General features: G+C 38.2%; 1 protein-coding gene across 1 annotated transcript; it reads right to left on the reverse strand.

Annotated features, from left to right (window-relative positions):
- Positions 1-6,872: 6,872 nt before the first annotated feature.
- Positions 6,873-18,572, reverse strand: abhd17ab (abhydrolase domain containing 17A, depalmitoylase b). Its single transcript, XM_084722981.1, has 5 exons — positions 18,409-18,572; positions 16,472-16,833; positions 12,727-12,921; positions 11,733-11,912; positions 6,873-7,675 (listed from the first exon to the last, which is right to left on the reverse strand). The coding sequence occupies exons 2-5, from the start codon at positions 16,825-16,827 to the stop codon at positions 7,450-7,452; spliced, it is 957 nt and encodes a 318-aa protein (XP_084579107.1). The 5' UTR covers positions 16,828-16,833; positions 18,409-18,572; the 3' UTR covers positions 6,873-7,449.
- Between the last annotated feature and the right edge of the window lie 1,189 nt (positions 18,573-19,761).

The raw sequence follows: 19,761 nt of genomic DNA on the forward strand, positions 1-19,761 counted from the left end.
ATTAAGCAGCAAGATGTTATGGACGTAGAGTCAACAAAATTATGAACGCAGTACTATTGTTTTGGCCCGGAGATCTGAGACTTTCTCTTTTCACACAAAATGTTTATTTCTCTCAGTTGTAGAGGGATGCAACCTTTGTTGTGAGTCAGTGGCTGTGATTCAGGTGTAGACTGAAGGCAGGTGTATGCCTCTACTCTGTAGGTTACTTATGCCACGGGCAGCAAACACTGCTGCCTCTCATCTTCTTTGTGTTTTCCTGTGTGCAGGCCAAGGTCTACTCCACGCGTCGCAGAGGCAGAGTTGGGCTTCCTGAAGGCTCAAGGCTCAAGACCCAGAGATGTCTGCCGTCCATCCACATATGAGGGTAGTACATTTTGGGCTTGCTGCACCTTATACTTCATTCTGTGTAACTTAAACCATGTTGACCTCATTAGTGGACACCCTATTGTGCCATCTAGTGGGGGCCAACACACAATACATGTATCAGTATAAAACCAAGATGGCCCCCATCTCTCTGAAAACAGTTCAAGGTTGAGACTGAGAGAAAAGTGGAGCAGGTACAAAACTTCATCAGATTTATGGTTGAAACTTGATTTGGCATGCACACCATATAGCAATAGTAACAAGCTGCTAATGATGCTGCTAATTAGGAGGTCCTTTATAATGCTAATTGTTCATGCAAATTAAATACATAAAAGTCAGGAAACAGAGATTTTGGAAATAACCAAGAGCTTAGTTTTTGCATGTGATATATGGACTTTTTATGTGATACATTTTCAGGGCATTTCTGTCACAAAGCTGTCAGATGTGTAGCTTTGTTTGCAGTTTTGTTGTTGTACAGTAAAATAAACCCATTGTTCCCATATGAGGACATCATTTTTTTTTTTTTTCAAAAACTACATCCTGTTCAAAGACAATGCTTAGTTTTTATAATTATTGAGTCCTACTAATCCCAAATAGCTGCAAGAAATTAAAATTACATATCAAACAAAAGCTCAGGTCTCAGGAGGTTAAAGTGTTCAGTGTAGTGTTTAATATCCTGAAAATGATCAAGGGCTCAGGAGGCTGTCAGAAGATTAATCAAACTGTATTATTATTAATTATTCTGTTGTTTCATATTTCAATGACAGAGCTTTTGGTGAAGAACAAAGACTTAAAAAAACAAAAACCTGCAGTATAATGCCTTTGTTTTACCCAGAAACCTTATTTTGAGATACTTCTTGATCATACTAGTAGAAAGCCCCTTTTTTCTGGCACATTGCCAGAAGGTCTGTGAAGTTTTTAGATTCATTCATGTAAATTATCATGATATGTACCTTTATTGACAATGGACAACTCTCTTCTAAATTCTAAAAGAAAACTTTTGACTGGAGCATAGTACTTTTTTTTTTTTTTTAGATATCTACAAATGAGACATCATTCATGTAAAGTAATCAGAGGTGGATATACAGGAGAAACACAAAATTAAGTCATAATGAATGGGGTTTCTCTGCATATGGAGCAGAAATCCCAAACAAAATAATTTATTTTTTTTTTATTTTTTGGCCGCCAGAAAAAGTAGAGAATGGTAACAGGCTGAACACCTGTTTTACAAGACCTGAAATGATCAGATATTTATACAATGAAGAAATTGGTATTTTTGTTAATGGCTGCCACTGTCATCTAAGCTGTAATGAAAGTGGTATTTTTACTGTCTGCTTACATTTTTTTGTTTTGTTTTTTCTGTTTTTATTGTACAGTTCTGCAGAATTCTTTATTTTGTTTGGTACTTTTCTTCTCTTATGGTTTGATTTGAAAAAGTGACAATGAGAAAGGCATATGTTGCATAAGAGAAGGAATTGTGGAATTCTCTCAATAAAAAAAAAAAATTAACTGCATAAATTGTTTATCTATCCAGCTATTTATTTATTACAAAAGGCTTCATTGTAGCCTGCATTTATTTTATGATTAGACTTGTAACAATCATTGCTTATTTACACACACTGTTTCCTTTCAACAAACAATTTTATAGACTTCTCATATTTAAGTTCTAGGCCTGTTATTGTTCTGTTTCTGTTGTTATTGAGTCTATTTTCTATCAATTATATTTTATATATGTACATATATATATATATGTATATATATATATATATCACTATCTTGATGTGTGTGGATGTTATGGGTATTCTGTGTTAATATGGTGCAAGTACATGTCTAATATCTACATAATACATTTCTCTTGTACTGTCCTTTGACATAACCAAGTAGTATAAGTGTGACAAAAAGGCTTTTTCAAATGATTCCAGTGGACATACACGAAGCAGTCCGCAGTATATTTTTTATCTTTTCAGGGGTATTTGACTGAGAAACAGTCATCATCATTACAGTCCTCACTCTGCAGCCTTGTCTCACAGTCAGGTCCTGGCAGCCTTTTTTCTTTTCTCACCCTGGAACTTTATACTCTTGTACGGTTAAATAAGGTCATATCTGTACCTGATAGAAATACGCAGGCCCAGCGGTGTTTTTCTGTCTCTCATGCGGAGATACAGAATGGTCTAAATGTTCGCCACACTATAATTCTCGAGTTGAGAACTTTCAAAGGAAACTCTTTGATTCACCGGCCTTGTTTCAAGTCTTCTGTTGTTGAGACCCTGCACATCCTCACTCCTTTGATACATGACAACATAAAAGGGCTTCTGTGCTCAGGGCTGTGGAAGTCAGTACATGTGAGTGTGTGGAGGGCTGCTGGTGGTGTTTGATGCAGCAGGTCAGGCTGCACTAACTTTGCCTTATGCAGGGGGATGTACTGCTGCAGCTGCTTTTAATCCGTAAGAGCATTTGAGTGGGACACCAGATTGTTTATGCAGTCTATTGAAAAGGAGCTGGCACAAGTGTGTGTGTGTGTGTGTGTGTGTGTGTTCAGGGGGAGGAGGAGCAGCTTACGATCCATCTGTCCCTGTTTCCCCCACAACTCACCATGGTGGCAGACAGTGAGGGGAGGCTGGGACAGACCCGAGTCCTTGTCCTGGTTTAATTAAAACACATCATTTGAACCTTTTCTCTTTGGCACGGACGATAACGAGACCATCCCAACACATACACACACACACACACAAGTCCACAGAGAAGGATAAAAAAACACACACCATGCAATTAAAGACTCATTTACTCATCAGCCAATTATTCACCAGAGCCTTTCTTGGATCCGTCTCGTGCGGCCCTGCGAAGCCTTTCACTACAGGCAGGTCATTATTCACAGAGTGCCAGGGCTGCCATGAGTGGAAAATCAGGCACTGAAAGAGACACACGTAACATGGATTTCTATAGAAAAGGCTCTTCTATGGCAGATAAGAGCTTTACTGTGACAGCGGCATGTTTTGAAATTGAAGTATTTATTAGACTTTTTGACAAAAAAAATGATATTTTGTTTGTATCATAGTTGATTCAGTTGGAAACAAATCGCTTTTGAAGAAATTGGGCACTTTTCAATTGGTTAGGTTCTTTTAATTCATCTTGTGATATTCTGAACTGGTCTATATAAACATTATAATCCAGTTATTGATTTAGGTAAAATCAGTTAAAAAGAGTTTTTTCAAACATCCAAGTGATTATGAGTGCAGGTTGTATATAATGAAACATAAATATCTCAATTTCCACTCTAAATTTATTATGATTTTTCAATATTTAATTAGTAGAGTAAATAGTTTATTTAACAGTATATTTGTGATTATGGTAGGCAGAATACAGACTGCGTCATCAAATTTGACAGAATAATCTTCACAGATAAATTTATACATTATATCTTATATACTTGCTGTATCTTATACGACCCACACATTTTCGACATGATTTTACTATAAAATAAGGTACAAAATATTAAGTTGTGTCAATATAGTAAATATTCATATTGAAATATTAATAACAATATAAGTTATTATTACCATAACTTTTTCAGAATTAACTAAGATTTGCCAAAAATGTGTAAGTTACTACCTGAAGGCAGCCATGTTGGATTTTGCACTCACAGGCCGTCTGCCGCCAGAGTGCAGAAGACACGTCTAAGATTGTATACAACAGGTTTTCCAGTAAAGTGTATTGATGTATATGGATATACTGATGTTGTAAAGTTCTCAGATGCCCGTGTCATGTACGTTACAAATGGGATTACAGGGTTAAAAAGAGAACGAGAGTCATGTTAATTACCAATTTCTGATTATGTTTTATTAACTTCTTATTCTCTTTTAATTATTGGAAAAAGACAATATCTTTAAAAACTAAAAATTACCGTAGTCAGTATAATAAACAGTGGAAAACAATCTGTGATGACAAAAATGATACTGACAGACATGTTACACCAGAAATCCAAAAGATCTGAATAAAAGACAAAAACAAAAGCTTTTCTTTTGTCTACTTGAAGCTGTTCTTCTGTCATTGTTGTTTTATCATCCCACACACTTCTTTTTTCTAAACACAAACTCACGGCTTGGCTGTACTGCTTAGTTGCACTCCTCCACAAATGAAACATTTTAACAGCTTGAAAAAAAAAGAAAAACACCCACAACTTGGTAATTTATGCTTTTCAAACTGCTCCATGTCTGATATGATGAAAAATAATTATTTAGCTATCTCACTAATTTACATTTTATTTGTATCCAAATGTGTTGTACAGTGGAAAAAGATGAGACCAATCACACAGATAAATAAAAAGTTAACAAAAGAACTTTAAAGTTTAAACATTGTTGCCTTTGGTTAAGAAGATAATAACATAAACAGCGGGTACACTGGGTAAAGCACTAAAAATCCAAGAGTTACACTTTGGTTCATACATACACAAGAAAACCTGAAAATCCTGACTTCTCTTCAAAAAAAAAACAAAACAAAAGTTAAAAGGTGCAGCTCTCGATGTCTATGGTTCATGTAAATCAACTCAGTTAAATAAAACACTTCTGTGGTTTGGTGAGTGTGGCACCTTTAAGATGCTTGTATTTCACCTCGTGCCTGGTTGTAAAACAGACCATTAAGCCAGCAAACGAAGGGATTTTTGTCACAGTGGAGTGCAGTGAATCTAAAACAGGCAGTAAAAAGGAAGGATTACAATTTATCTTCTGAGTCAACCCAAGATGACTTGAACAGAACAGCCAGCTGATATTATCTTGCACCAGTTCTTTTTGTGTACTTATTACAATTTTGCAACAAGAACAAGATACCATTTGCAGCAAAACAGGACAACTTACTGTATATTCGTTAGTGACATTTCCCTAAATTATTATCACAAGAAGAACAATTAATCAAAAGTTTAAACACACAAAAGGGTGTGACAATGTGTTTTAGGCCGTTTAAGTGTTACAGAAGTTACACCAGCAGCTAGAAAAGGTACTGTAACACTTTTATACTCAATTATGTAAAGTGAAATCGATAGTGTTACTGAGAAGTTATACCTAAAATATGTAAAAAATACATAACTATTAAGTGGGATGTGTATGCATAGACACACAAATGTTATAGGTGTTGGACAATAATTTTGCCAAAATGTTGTCCACCTGTTAGTCACTCAGAAGAGCTTGTTACTGTTAAAGCTGTAAAACAAAGAACTATAGTGTTAATGTGATAAAACATCTTTTCCTGTGCTTATCTGTATAAAGGTGGGAATGATTTTTCAGTCATCAGAATGTGAAGCTCATCAATCATTAAACTTGATTCCAATGAGCAGTTTTAACTCGCTTTTCAAATGGACAAATTGCCCCTTAATATGGAGTGTGCAGCATTAACTGAATGAAGAGATTAAAAGCAGACTGAAGGTAGAACACCGAGGCCTGTTTTATTTTAGTGTTGCTTCTCTGTTCCAGACACTGAGGGAAACAGGAACTCCGCTGACAGCTGTGACCTACTGGTGCGAGACATAAACAAGACGAACAAGACTAAAACAAAGTGGACAGGGCTAACAGACTCTCAGACGTTCCTTTAAATGAAGGAGCTGGAGGTATTTTTCTTTTTTGAGGCTCTTCAACGTCTCTCGTTCTTTAACACAGCTAATCCTGCTCTGCGACCGGGATACAGACGCAACGCAGAGAAGATGGAGGAAATGATGGAAACTCAAGTGGTAGGAGAAAAAAAAAGAAAAGTTAAACGGTGTTTTAGGATCATAGACTGTTTCGTTACTTGGTTAGAATTTAAGATAAAAAGGTTTTCAGAAATCTTTGCTCAAAGGTTCTGAGGAGCTTTAGTTGACAGAACAAAAAAAAGACACAAATGTGAAACACACTGACCCTAAAGTCTAAAAGAGGGTTACCTGAGCAAAACGTTCAATACAGCGAAAAACAAAATGAAACACGCAAAAAACTCAAATTCATCTCCATGTATGTATGTGGCAGGTACATACATGAGGGGGGTAAGATGTTAGAAACACCTTTAAACATAATGCAGTCCAATGCAACACAACCAATCACTACAAAATGAGAATACAGTTAAATCAACCAGTCTAAACAGGATTTATTGTAGGGCTGGATTGCATTTGATGTAGAGAACTCAGTTACAAACCTGTTTGCTGTTCTAATAGGAGATTAAAAACCAAAATATTCCCCCGACACGTGTCAGAAGCACTTCATAAAGAGTCCTTCTAAAGTGTTTCAAATGCTGCACCATTTCATTTGGGTTAACAGCAAAAATTAAAGTTACACACAAACTCTATGAGCAGGCTGGAAAATATCCATGTGGACCACAACTTAATTGACCTCCAACCCCAACTCCAAAAACACTTGGGATGCTTCGTATGATGTAAATAAAAACATAATGCAATGTTTTGCAAAAACCTCTATTCAACTGAATACAGTACAAAGACAAGATATATAACGTTCAAACTGATTAACTTCATTGCTTTTTGTTGTAAGGATGGCAGCATGCCGCTCCAAAACCTCTACGTGCCTTTTAGCATCAACGAATTTGCAAATCACTGCATTCTGTTTTTATTTACGTTTTTCACAACATCCCAACTTTTCTGAAATCAAGGTTTGTACATGATTACTTATTAGTTTGTTGTTCTTTTAAACATCTTTGTCATTTAAAGTCTTTTTTTCCTGTGGACACTGTCTGTATTATTGCACAGTTTAGGAGTTTATATGCTGCTTGCACGCGGCAGCTGTACTGTTAAAGTAACTGCTAAAAAAAAACAACAACAGTCTAAATGCAGTTTGTGATGAAGTCTTTGACATTCACGCACTGCTAATGTTTATGAACACACTTCTTTTCTCCATGTCGCATAAATCCACTGTCCATTAAAGGCATACCGTGTCCCCGAAAACGAAGCACCAAAGTGTGAATCGTTACACCGCCTGGAAGCCGCGGTGAGCTGAGGGACGGTTTAGATGACTCTTGGACACACGTCCATCGTGGACACGGAGAGATGAAGCTTTAAGTGGGCCAGGAAAAATGGTAATGATGATCTCTGTTGATGGTGGTCCTGGTGGTGATGGGTCAGGCATGCTGTACCGCCAACTCCTGTCCTATGAAGCGGCGCAGGCGCTCCAGATACTGACTGTACAGTTCAATGTCGTTGTGTCCCGCTCCCTCCACCCAAAGAGGCTCTACAGCCTTGGGGCAGCGTTCGAATAGAGCCAGACCGTGGGAGAAGTCAATCACCTCGTCCTCTGTCCCATGGATGATGAGCACTGGGGACGTGATCTTGGAGACTTTCTCGATGCTATAAAAGGGAAAAATGGGAAATGAGAAGAGCCAAAGAGATCAGATTTTAAAAGAATTGATTATTTTCTTCCCCTATAAAAGCTCTGGAAGCAGATTGCACAGATCAGGTCAACAGTGATGAACAGTTTGACTCGTAAAGCACCAGCTCTGTGCATCAGGTCATAAAAAATGACACCATAATGGATCGGTGTGCTGGTCTTAAGAATATCTTAATGGATCAGTGAAGCTTTAATTTTCTGGCCCTTGCAGTAAATTGTCGTTGGCTATTAAACAAATTTATAGCTTTGAAACCAACATGATATTTTGCTGTTATTTTTCTTTAGCAAAAAGCAGAACCATCTGTAGAATCACTGACTGAACGATAATGATCTTATTGCAGATAAATGATGCAAGTTAAGTTACATTAGTGCTGATCTGTCCATCACTGCAGTGCAGTTTTGACCCTTGTGGACAGCACAAAACAGAGAAGAAGAATAAAACATTGCCAACATCATCTGGAGCAGATAAAACAATGACAATGTTGCATTCTGATTTCACTGACAGTATTTAACTTTTTCTATTTATTTGATGGTTTACAGGACAAGAACCAACTGCAAGGTGTTGTTAACGTCAGCTCTAAAATCCTGGCAAAACACAAAGATCCTGACCACAGGGTTTCTGCAGGTTTCAACAAGCCTTTTTAATGCCATTATAAATCCCAATTAAAACTTATTTGTCATGGTTTGAAACAGCTCATTAGGAATGTGTTGTAGATTTCCTGTCTAACACAAGTAGAAGGAAGTTTGGTTTTATTCTAGAAGTTATTAGACTTGTTAACAGTTACAGTGCAAGAAATGGTCAGTTAACCTTGTGTACAGACTGATTAATGCACCTCGCGTGTCTTCTAACATATGTCACGTTTATATTATCAAATTATTTTCTTCAATCTACAATTTCATTTAGCAGTTGCTTTTATCCAAAGCGACGAACATCTGAGAGCTCATACAACACTAACAAGGATCTAGTCAAGGGACAACAACACGGGAAAGCGCCATGAAGCAAAGTTCAAGTCTTATAAGACAAAGGTGCCTACAGGCAGTTCAAGTGGCAACACATAGAGGGCATAAGATGCACTGGATTTGTTAAGGATATCTTGCACAATCAATAAAGCACAAAGCTGTTCATGAAAGAGCAGGGTCTAGAGTTAGCTAGTTCGCTCTACCATCAGGTAGCCGATGTATGTAAATGATTTGTCTATGTGTACTTAGTAAAGGATAAATGGACTTGCATTTATATAGTGCTTTTCTAGTCTTCCAGCCACACTTGTCACATTCACCCATTCACACACACATTCAAACACAAATGACAGAGGCTGCCATGCAAGGTGCAGCTGCTCCAGGGTTCAATTTGGGGTTCAATGGCTTGCCCAAGGATATTTCAACATGCAGGGGGGAGCCAACAGACCTGCACTGACAGCAGGCCTGTGTGTACGTCTGTATGCACACTCCCCATGAGTGATGAACAATCACTCAAACAATCTGAACTAAATGAAGTTGGGATTAGTTTATACTGATATTGATAAAAATGAATGTATTTACTGCCGAACAAGCTATGATACCGACTTGGAAAATGTGCAAGGGTCAAATCTTTAAAGTATAAATAATTCATCCCATGGAATAAAGACATACAGTATTTTACAAAGGAAACAGTAGAGAAGGATACAGACAGATACACACAGAGAAAGGAGGGATGCCAGCTGCCCACTCTGAATCTGAACAACAGGCGAACACTGGAGGCTTTCTCAGCTCACTACACACACAGCGAGGCATTCCCTGGTTTCCTACCACCTCTGCTCCTCACCCACTTGTACCATCTGGGACTAGACTCTGCTGTGTTAAGGCTGGCGTTGGATGCTATGGACCTTCGTCAGTCTCGGCCACTAAAACTAAACTGACAACAAGAACAGAGGGGTTGGAGCCTCACTAATGATGGCTCACTCTGCTGCGTTGTTACTGTCCAGGCCAAGGGAACCGTACAGTGGCCAAGGTTAAAAAATAAAAACAAAGTAACAACACATGAACACAGTGAACACCCACATTACAATCTCAAGCAAATGTGGGGCACCAAATTTGTTCAGAGTGGGAGGTTATAACTGAACATGAAGCCATAAAAGAATATCTGACAAGTGCAGAGATAGAAAGTACTTTTTCACCAGTCACCTGCTTTCTTTCTGTAATACTGCTACTTAATGGTAAAAGGATCATATCAGTTTCATATTAACTGCTTATTAATGTCTTTTTTGTCACTTTTTAAAGTGCTGTGAGAACTAAGAGTGAATGCTGCAGATCTGGGTTAACATTCACAGGCAACTGGGTTGAAAAATATCGGACAAAACTTTATTACTTGAAAGTAATAGACTGTAAATAATAGATTGCTGTCGATACTTTACAATCAAGACTGCACTCATGCAAGGCGACTTTTGGACAAAAGTGGCAGACATCTTATATTTTAAATGCGTTGTAATTCATCGATAACAAATTAGGTACATTTGGCGAAGGTAACCTTTCACAAATGTTTTGTTTATACGATGGCACCTAATTATTTTTTACGGTAGGCTGAAATTTACTAGATCAGTAATTTTCAAACTGTGATCTAAGGACAGGGATGCTTGAAGAGGGGAAAGTCTGTGGTCTAATGTGCATCTATTATGAGGGTCCTTCACATGAAAAAAATTGTGAACCTCTGTACTACATCATGTAATGTATATACTATTACTCTAAAATGGCCCAGGATTATTTCCTGTGGCTGTATTTGCTTATCATTAGCCAAGCTTCCATCCGAATGTATCACAAACTTTAACTGTATTTTGAGTAAACTGACAAAAGAAAATGCGAATGACAGCTCGACTCCATCCACTGCTGTTATTATGTGATTAGTAAGAGTTGGTTCATGGAAATAAACTGCCGGTGGAGCTAAACTCCAACTGGAAAACAAGTATACCATTGAAAAGGAAGAGGGCACAACAATATCACATAATTAAAAGAGTACCAGTTGAAATTAAAACTAAAAAAAAAAAAAAGAATCAATGTAGAAAACAGGATTTAATATGCATATGATGTATTATAGAGCAATGGGAGAGATGAGAAGACTGTCAGAGCAAAAACAGCTGATCATTTGTGAGTTAAATGTTCGCTATGTCAGAACTTAGTTGGAAAAAGTGTTTCCATCTCTCATCTCTCAACGAGCATAAGATCTTTTTTGTGAAATTGATCAAAACACTTTATGTCTCATTATTTACTGACCTTGAGAGAATCACATGAAACTGCTTTCTGGATCTATTCAGCAGTATTAGAATTGCATTAGAAGGTCGGCTATATACTGATGTGATATGATGATAGTCATTATCTGACATTACCATGTGTGAATGACACACACAAAGTGACATAATGTGAGCTGCAGCTGCACAGCAGAATATCATGTTTGCAGAGGTGAGAATGGACAGTGAAATCACTCTTGCTCTGGCGTCTGAGTTCTTCTCTGAAATACGTCAGTATTTGGATGGCCTATTCACATCAATTAAAGTAAAACATACGCTAACCAAGAAAAAACACTCCGACTAAAATCATGGCAGCAAAAGGCGACCTGAAAGGACAGAGAGCTTTTCTTTCAGCGCAGATGTTTGTTTTGGACAAGAAACACTTTCACAAGAGCAAGTGGCAATTACACTCTGCTGCTGGCAGATCTGTCATTATGTGGAAATGCCAACTGGCAGCAAAATAGTCTGTATGCGTTTATCATGTTTACATGAATTGAAACACTTATTGAAACATCTTTTTGAGAAAGAGATAGAGGAAAACAAGAATATTAAGACTTCATTGTTGTAGGATTTCTAATTACAGTATATATTTAATGGCATATATCAAATGTGTCAACTTAATCATTTCATGCACTAAAACACATTTATTCAGTCTGTTAATTTGTATTTAAACAATAAAACACTGACATATTATATTTGAGGCTGACGAGATACAGACTGAAAGAGTACAGAGAGACACAAGAAACCAGCAGAAACTTACTTGGGGAAAGCGTCAAAGCAGTACGTTTTCTTTGTGTCTGGAAAGGCCACTCTCATGCCGGATGTTAAAGGTGAGTGAAGTACAACGGCAGCACACTCATACCGTGACGCCAGGTCTACGGTGGGGACCGTACCAATACTCTGTCCATAGAGGATGATATTCTCTGGGCTAATGCCATACCTGGAAAAAAAACAAAGATACAGAGAAACATTTATCGTGCATGTTGATGGAAACTGTGGCTTGTACCACCAACTACAGCAGTGGCAGATACATACAGTAAGAGTGGCAAAAAGTGGTTGTTGTGTAAGTGTACAATTGATTTCATTAGCTACTGATTAATCCTTAGAAACTATCATTTGGAAATGTTTGATAATTTAGCTGAACTTAATAGAAAATATAATCCAAACGTATTCAACTTAAAGGTAGGGTATTAAGAATATGAACTAAAAATAACAGAAAATAAAAGACTTCCAATAAATATCCTGAAATTACAGAGTGAAGAAAGACGGCTACACCCAAATGTAAATTCACTTCACCAACCCTTACTCAACGCTCTGTGGTGTCATGTCTTCCAGGGCTACAGCCGCATTAAGGCAGCGCTGCTTTCACTAATGAGACACTTTATCACACCACAACGTCCTTGAGAGACACCCACCACCCCCCCCCCAGCCTTCCCTCTCTTCATTCATCTCTCTCTCTCTTTTTATTCCCACAGCACCTTTCTCAAACTCAGCTCTGCTCTCTTCATCCCAGCTCTGTCCTGATCACAACCTCTGATCCACCTCTTCTTCACATCTTTTTTTGTACCTGACCCTCTTCTACCTACCTTAATTTGTCAGCCCTTTCTGGCACAACAGTGGTATATATATGCATCCATCTACATTTTTATTTGATTTGCTCCTAATCTAAACTATGCATTCTGTCTCAGCAGAGTGAGACGTGTAATAAATCATCCCTTGAAGGACACATATGGACCAATTACATCTCAACGCACCGTGTGCGCAGAGCGTGCCAGGCGGCATCTATGTCTGCGTAGAGGTTCTTCTCAGTGGGCTTGCCAGTGCTGACGCCGTAGCCTGAGTAGTCGTAGGAGAAGATGTTGCAGTTGATGCGAGTGCCAAGACCAATGTAGAAACTACTCATCTGGCCGAGGTCGACGGCGTTACCATGGGAGAAGAGCACTGTAAATCTAAAAGGACACACAGTGCGTACAAAAGAAGGTTAGTGAGATGGGCCAACGAATCAGGCATAAATTCTTTGCTGACCTCAATATTGCCTGTTGTGTTTACATGTTCTTGATTCAGTGAGAATGTCACCTACATTTTAGCCAACATGATGCCAGAATAAACAGCAGGGGATAATTTCTGGTCACGCTGCTTTTGTCCTTTTGTTGTCTGCTCTGTGAGTTGTGCTACTATATTATCATTATATCAGTGGCATAAAATGGCATAAAATGGCAATAATATTCTTTATCACAATTATTTCTGGACAATAAAAAAGTCTGAGTAGAAATTATGAATTATTTTGTGATTCTTTTTGTTACACAAGAAATAAAATAGAATAGAAAATATTTTATTGTATACATTTTGCTTGCATAAGGCAGAAACTTGTCTTTGCTTACATGTGCAGAAAATTGCTCTTAAAAAGGACTACATTAAACACAACATATCATATCCAACCAGGGCACATTAAAACACATTTGTCCTTATTTCTTGCAAATGCCTACAATCAATATTGTAAATATACAATCTGTATCCTTAACAGCTGCGGCAATGGCAGCTGTTTCAGGATCTAGGATGACCAAAAACACCACTAGTAAATAAAACTAAATAGTTGAGGCTTTGTTCAAGTGCATGTGCGCCCTAGCATGTCCGTGAATGTTCTCATTCGTCCAGGTCGTTGTAATCTCAGGAAAAGATTAAACTGTAGGCAACTGGACTTGTTTATATGTGTTTGAAGACGTTTTGCTTCTCATCCAAGAAGCTTCATCACTTCATGCGTGTCAGACTAGTCTGAGCTAGTCTAAATGTGTATAGACACTGGAAACTCTACTGCACTTCACTTGAGGCAAAAAGAGTCACCAAAAGGATTAACACTGAAACTAAACTAACAAGTTAGTCTTTAAACACTTTGCTTAATAGAGGCTTATCCTTGGTAAGAGTGGATGTAAACAATTAGAGAATTTAAAGAACAGCAACACTGCCAAACCAATCGACAATCGCCCTTCATACTGGGGCAGTGATATGGAGTAGTGTGGCTACCACTCAGGAGAAATGGGGAGAAAGCATCGTTTCTGGTAAGGCATGTCCTTAAAAAAACTAAGGGACGTAGGTTTGTTAGCAGCTGTTCAAGCAACTATTCTGCATTTAGAAATCCCCTGACCATAAAAACTTTTTTCTTATTTCTTGGTTCTTATTCCTGGAATAATATATCATCCAACAATAGTAGTTGTTGTGACAGTCCTAGAAAATATAGCAGTCTGCTGACCATTCTTAATTATATTGTGTTTTGCTTTTGTGTGTTTTGTGTGTTACAGTGTGTTATATTGTATTGTAGCATGAGAAATGTCTTAATTTCAAATGCAGGTGTGTTATATCATTTGTATAGACACTAGAGACTCTATGGCACTTCATTTGAAGAAGAAAGAGTCACACGAAGGATTAACACTGAAAAAGACACAAACTCACTAAAGCACAAACCAGTTTATCACATTTCTCTGTCCACGTGTCTGACCTAGTAACTCTACACTGAATCAAACCATAAGCAACCTGTTGTTAAGATAAATAAAGGCGACTATGTGGCAACATGTCTTTGTCTAAAAGTGTTGCGTGTTGGAGGATTGGTTTACCATGACGGACTCTTGTCAGATGACTCTTACTTCGAGACATTTTGCACAACCTGAGAAGCAGGGTATCCACTATAAAAGCTGGGTATTCTAGCCCTTGCCTTTTATTCATGAATGCATGTTGTGCTCACTGGAGAAATCTGATACTTTGTCTACACGCTGACTGTTTTGAGATCCACCCTCAGCTGTTTTGTTTATGAACCCATATGTCCCGTGGCTTTGCTCTTGGCCTCAACACTCAGAATGTGGCATAACAATGACTCTGCCATAACAGGTCGAGTTTAGATTCATCCTTGTGTAATACTAGATAGACATAAATACAAGATACACAGACTGTAACAAAAGCCTGTCCATGTCTTTTTAATTGATTTGGTAAGTTAATCATCAGCAGCGCAGTGCAGCAGGATGAGAATAAAACTAAACCTTTTCCATCTCAGCACATAAAATACAACTTAAGCTGCTTAGGCTAAATGATACGATGACTTCTCAAAAAACCAATCCATCAATCACTGCCAGTAAATTCAGTGACGCAAACCTACAGGCGAGAAAGACAGACACTGGAAAATACTTTGTCGCTGACCCAGTGAGAACTGATATCTTATCACTGCACATTTTTCTGATCATTATCATGAGCCAGAATTAACTATTGTAGGTGAAACTCAATCAAGATTACAGCTGCAACAATTAGTCAACTAATTTCTTAGCTATCAACTATTAAATGAATTGCCAAATTATTTTGAGCAATTCTTTAAAGAAAATTGTCCACAGTCTCTGATTTCAGCTTCTCAAATGTAGTTTCTTGAGTTGTCTAGGACAGCAAACTGAATATCTTCAGGTTGTGGAAAAAACAAGACATTTTAAGATGTCATTCTGGGCTTTGGGACACTGGGACATTTCCTGGAACAAACAACTAACTGGTTAATCAGGACAATGGTCAACAGACTTACAATAATGAAAATAATCGTAGTTGCAGTCTATTCAAATTTCTACAACCTTATAGGACAAAAAGGGAAAAATAAGAACGATGTCTGAACACTAAAAAAACAGTTAAAATGAATGGCAACAACCCATGGAAAACCAGGAAAAGAAAATCTTTGAGTCAGCTGACACAGAGACAAGTAAAGGAAGTAGACATGGATGTGAACTGAAGAAGACTGACAAGAAAAGAGGGAGTGGAAAAGCTTCTGAGGAAGTGTGACACACTGTCATAAAATGAATACAAAACAGGCTGTCTGCAGGTTTCAACAAGTTCAATTTAAGACTTTTTACAACCATCAAGAATGCAATTTAAGACCTATTTCATGTCCTTACTGCCCAAAAAGTACACAGGTTCTGAAGGAAAATTGGAGTCTCAGAACTTTGTTAGTGAGGTGACTTTGTTGATGGTTTGCTGGATGCTTTTTACGTGCACTACATGTTTTTCCGACTTCCCATGCAACTCTAAGGCCTTTATACCTAAAGATCCTAATTTGAGCGTTTTCTTGTAGCAGGCTTCAACCAAGCACTAAATGTTCTGCTCTCAAGCCACTTCTTGCTGAACTTGTATTAAAAAGTAACGCCAATAGAAACAATTTAAACTTACTTAGAAGTAGCTTTTTTTTGATGAGAGGATCAAGACACCACGTTAGCCCACACACCACTTTGCAAAACACTATCTGGGTGTGCTCTGATAAATTCTGACAAGGCTGCACAATTTGCATTTGTGGTTATTAGTTAAATGTTGGTTTCATTTCATCATTGTTAATTGACATGATTGGATTCTTGACTTTTTAAGGACCTGGAGACGCCCTGAGAGATCAAACAAGCCACATAAAACACATAGGAAGAAGTCAGTCAATTAGGAGTTAGCTACCCCACTGACTCAGAGAGTAGGTAAAACTTTCAAACTACCAACCTGGCATTAGGAACGCAGCGAATATACATGCAGCCGACTCTGTTCCCTCTGCTGGATCGAGTGAGGAACACCTCTGTCGTGTCCAGCTCTCTCTGCGAGTACTGAAACTCTGCTCGCTCTGTCAGGTGAAGCTTCCATCTCCCCTCCACAGCCCCAGCCCCAGAAACTGATGCACCGCTTCGCGCACGCAGGCTGGATGTCCCTGTTGCCCCCGGTGCAGCAGGGCCCGCATCTGGGTCTGGAAGAAAGGCGTAGGTGGGCTCAGGAGGCAGGAAGGCGAGCTTGGCTGCGATGCGGCTGGGGCAGGGCGGACAGCAGAACAGGCAGCAGAGCTCGCTGAGTGAGAGGCCATTCATCCTTCACTGTGCAGGAGGACGACAAGAGGATCACTGTGCTGTTTAGTCACACATCATCCCAGTGTTCACACAATGAGATACTTATTACAGTGTAATGTACAAGGCATTCAGTCCAAATGTGGCAGCAATGATGATAGAAATGTTTCTACAACAGCTAGTTTGTAACGTATAAAGAATATTAGCGATTAAATACGTAATCTGCCATGAACATTAATTCATTTTTGATAAATCTGACATCTATCAATCATGAAAGACAACAAAAAGCAGTCAACTCTCACAGTTGAGAGGCTGGAACTAGAGCTGCAACGATTGGTTAATTACTACAAAAACTACAATGTTAATCGATTAATTCATTTTTCAAGCAAAAATGTCAAACATTTTCTTGTTCCAGCTTCTTAAATATAAGGATTTGCTGATTTTCTTTGATATTTATCATAGTAAATTGGACAAATAAGTTGGACAAAAGATGCAACCTGAATACACTTTGGACTCTTAAATTAAACAAACAATTCACTTGAGGGTCTGGTAAACCATAATTATTAGAATTATTTTAGAGCTAATAATTAACAGATTAGATTCATTCTTTCTAGGGCTTGACAATTAATCGAAATTTTAGCAAAACTGCAATATGGCCTACAGCAATTTTCAAATTGCAGAAGGTGCAATATGTGTAAAATGCTAAATGTGTGTCAAACTACCATTTTAGATTAAATATCATGCTGCAGAAATGCCCGGGCCTAGACATCATATTTTTACAGATTTAAGAAAACATCTTTGTTTGGTACAGATCTTTGCAAAACTCACAGCATAATGTTATGCTTTAGATGAAAATGAGAATAATGATGTAAAAATTAGCATTCCTTCTGACATCGCAAATCATATCACAATTGCAATATCAGTCAAAATAATCACAATTAGATTTTTTTCAAAATTATTTAGCCCTAATTTATTCCCATGGCAATAACTGAATCAAAATGCAGTAACCAGAAGAGTCTGGGAAAATCCATGGACTAGGGCAGACCTATTCAACGGGCAGTCTTTAGGTCAAATCTGGGCCTTTAATGACCTCAATCTGGCCCTTTGACCATTTATAAATAATAAATAATATTCAAGTTCATGAGTGTTTACATTATTTATTAGAAGATGATCATTTCATTTGTAGGCTAATAATCCTAATACTTGTTTATGTCTGTTTAAGCTTAAGCACAGAGGTACTTATTATTTTAAAAAGTTTTAACTCAGCTGTTTAAGCAGAGTAGATTTAGGGGGGTCAAACAAAATGAAACAAAGTTAAACGCAACACTGTGTTTATTAAAACAACAACTATTTCTAATCTGTGTGATGTGCAATACACTCACTATGTAGACAGTATACATGGTATATACACTTACTCACATGTACTTTAAATGCCTGCCTGGCCTGTGATGACATTCATGACAGCTGCTACAGATGTCTCATGTGTTTAATATGTCTTCATGTTCTGTGCTGCACCACAAAACGCCTCTTAGAGGACATTAAAGTTTTGGTCACACGTCAAACATACAGTAAATCACACGTATATGACAGCAACAGTAGACCTACCTGTTGAGCTGTAGAACTTTAAAGTCAAAAGCAGATTGTGTGCTGAAACAAAAATAAAACAACAAAGACTTCCTCCACTTGAATGAGCCCAGTTCAAACACAGGATGCTGTTTGTAAAGAGCCCTGTTAGCAGCAGCAAGAAGAAGGACAAGTAGTGGAGCCCACCGGCTATTTACGATGTATCTGATGTTTCCCTGTGCTGACTGAAGTCCACATCACATTCATTTTGTCCACTTGTTGAGACGTAGACGACTGACATCAGATACAAAGTGCTGTTTCCCAAACTGGATATGTTAGCATAACTTTCTTCGGTTTTTTAGCTTGTTTTGACAGTAAATATGAAGCGTTTCCAACGCAGCCTCGGTTTCAAAGTGACCGAAACAAACTCTGGACGCTTCGCAAAAACAAATGAAGACGCACAGTGCGGCTCTCTCCTGCGTGAATCAGTGATATATGAAGAATAGCGGTGAGGACAAGTCTCACTTCACCGGAGACAGAAGGTATTTGTCTGCGTATACCAGCTAACGCTACACTGGCTTAAGCTAGCATGAAGACATAAACACGGCTGTTCAGTAAAAACAACGCTCCTTCACGGTAAACACACGTTAAATACCGTCAACACACAGCTTCAGACGCGTGTGTTTGTCTCGACGAGTCCATTGTGGACGCTGCTGGCGTGTCCTGTGACTTTATAGATGTCGTCTTGTCATTTAAATTAGTCCATGTCTGTGCGGTGTTTTCCTACCTCTGTCTGCTGTTTCACCGCATCCGGAAGCGACAGCTGACAGGATGTGACGTAACGACTTTTCATTGGACAATTAAGGGAAACCTGCTATCAGTGATGTAAAAGATGACATGATTGCACTTTATTGTTAATTTTCCACCTTTTAACACGGAAAAAAAGACACCTGGCGTCGTATCTTTTGTGAATCATCACAGTTACTTAGAATTGGTGCGTAGACAGATAAAATTGGTGTGAGCTCATTAGAAAATGATGTATTTTCGTGTTTATGTGTGGAAATTTGCAAAACCTGACGGGAATACATGATCTGCCACCCTCCCATCCAAAACGCACACACACACACACACACACACACACACGCAGGGACATGTTTACTTATATTATTTTTGGGGCTGTAACATAGACTTACATTTATTTCCTGGAGACTTACTCTAAAACTGACCATAATCACTACTTGCTTCCCCTAAACCTTATATTAACCCGATCCACTTAGTCAAAATCATCTCAACTGGAATCCAGGGGTCGAAGTAACTAATTACAAATGCTCAAATTACTGTAATTAAGTCGTTTTTTGGGGTACTTCACTTACTTTAATGAGTAGATTTTCAAGT

Source organism: Lutjanus erythropterus, chromosome 7 (assembly GCF_056507025.1).
Source record: "Lutjanus erythropterus isolate fLutEry1 chromosome 7, fLutEry1.hap2, whole genome shotgun sequence".
In the NCBI taxonomy this organism is placed as follows: domain Eukaryota; kingdom Metazoa; phylum Chordata; class Actinopteri; order Lutjaniformes; family Lutjanidae; genus Lutjanus; species Lutjanus erythropterus.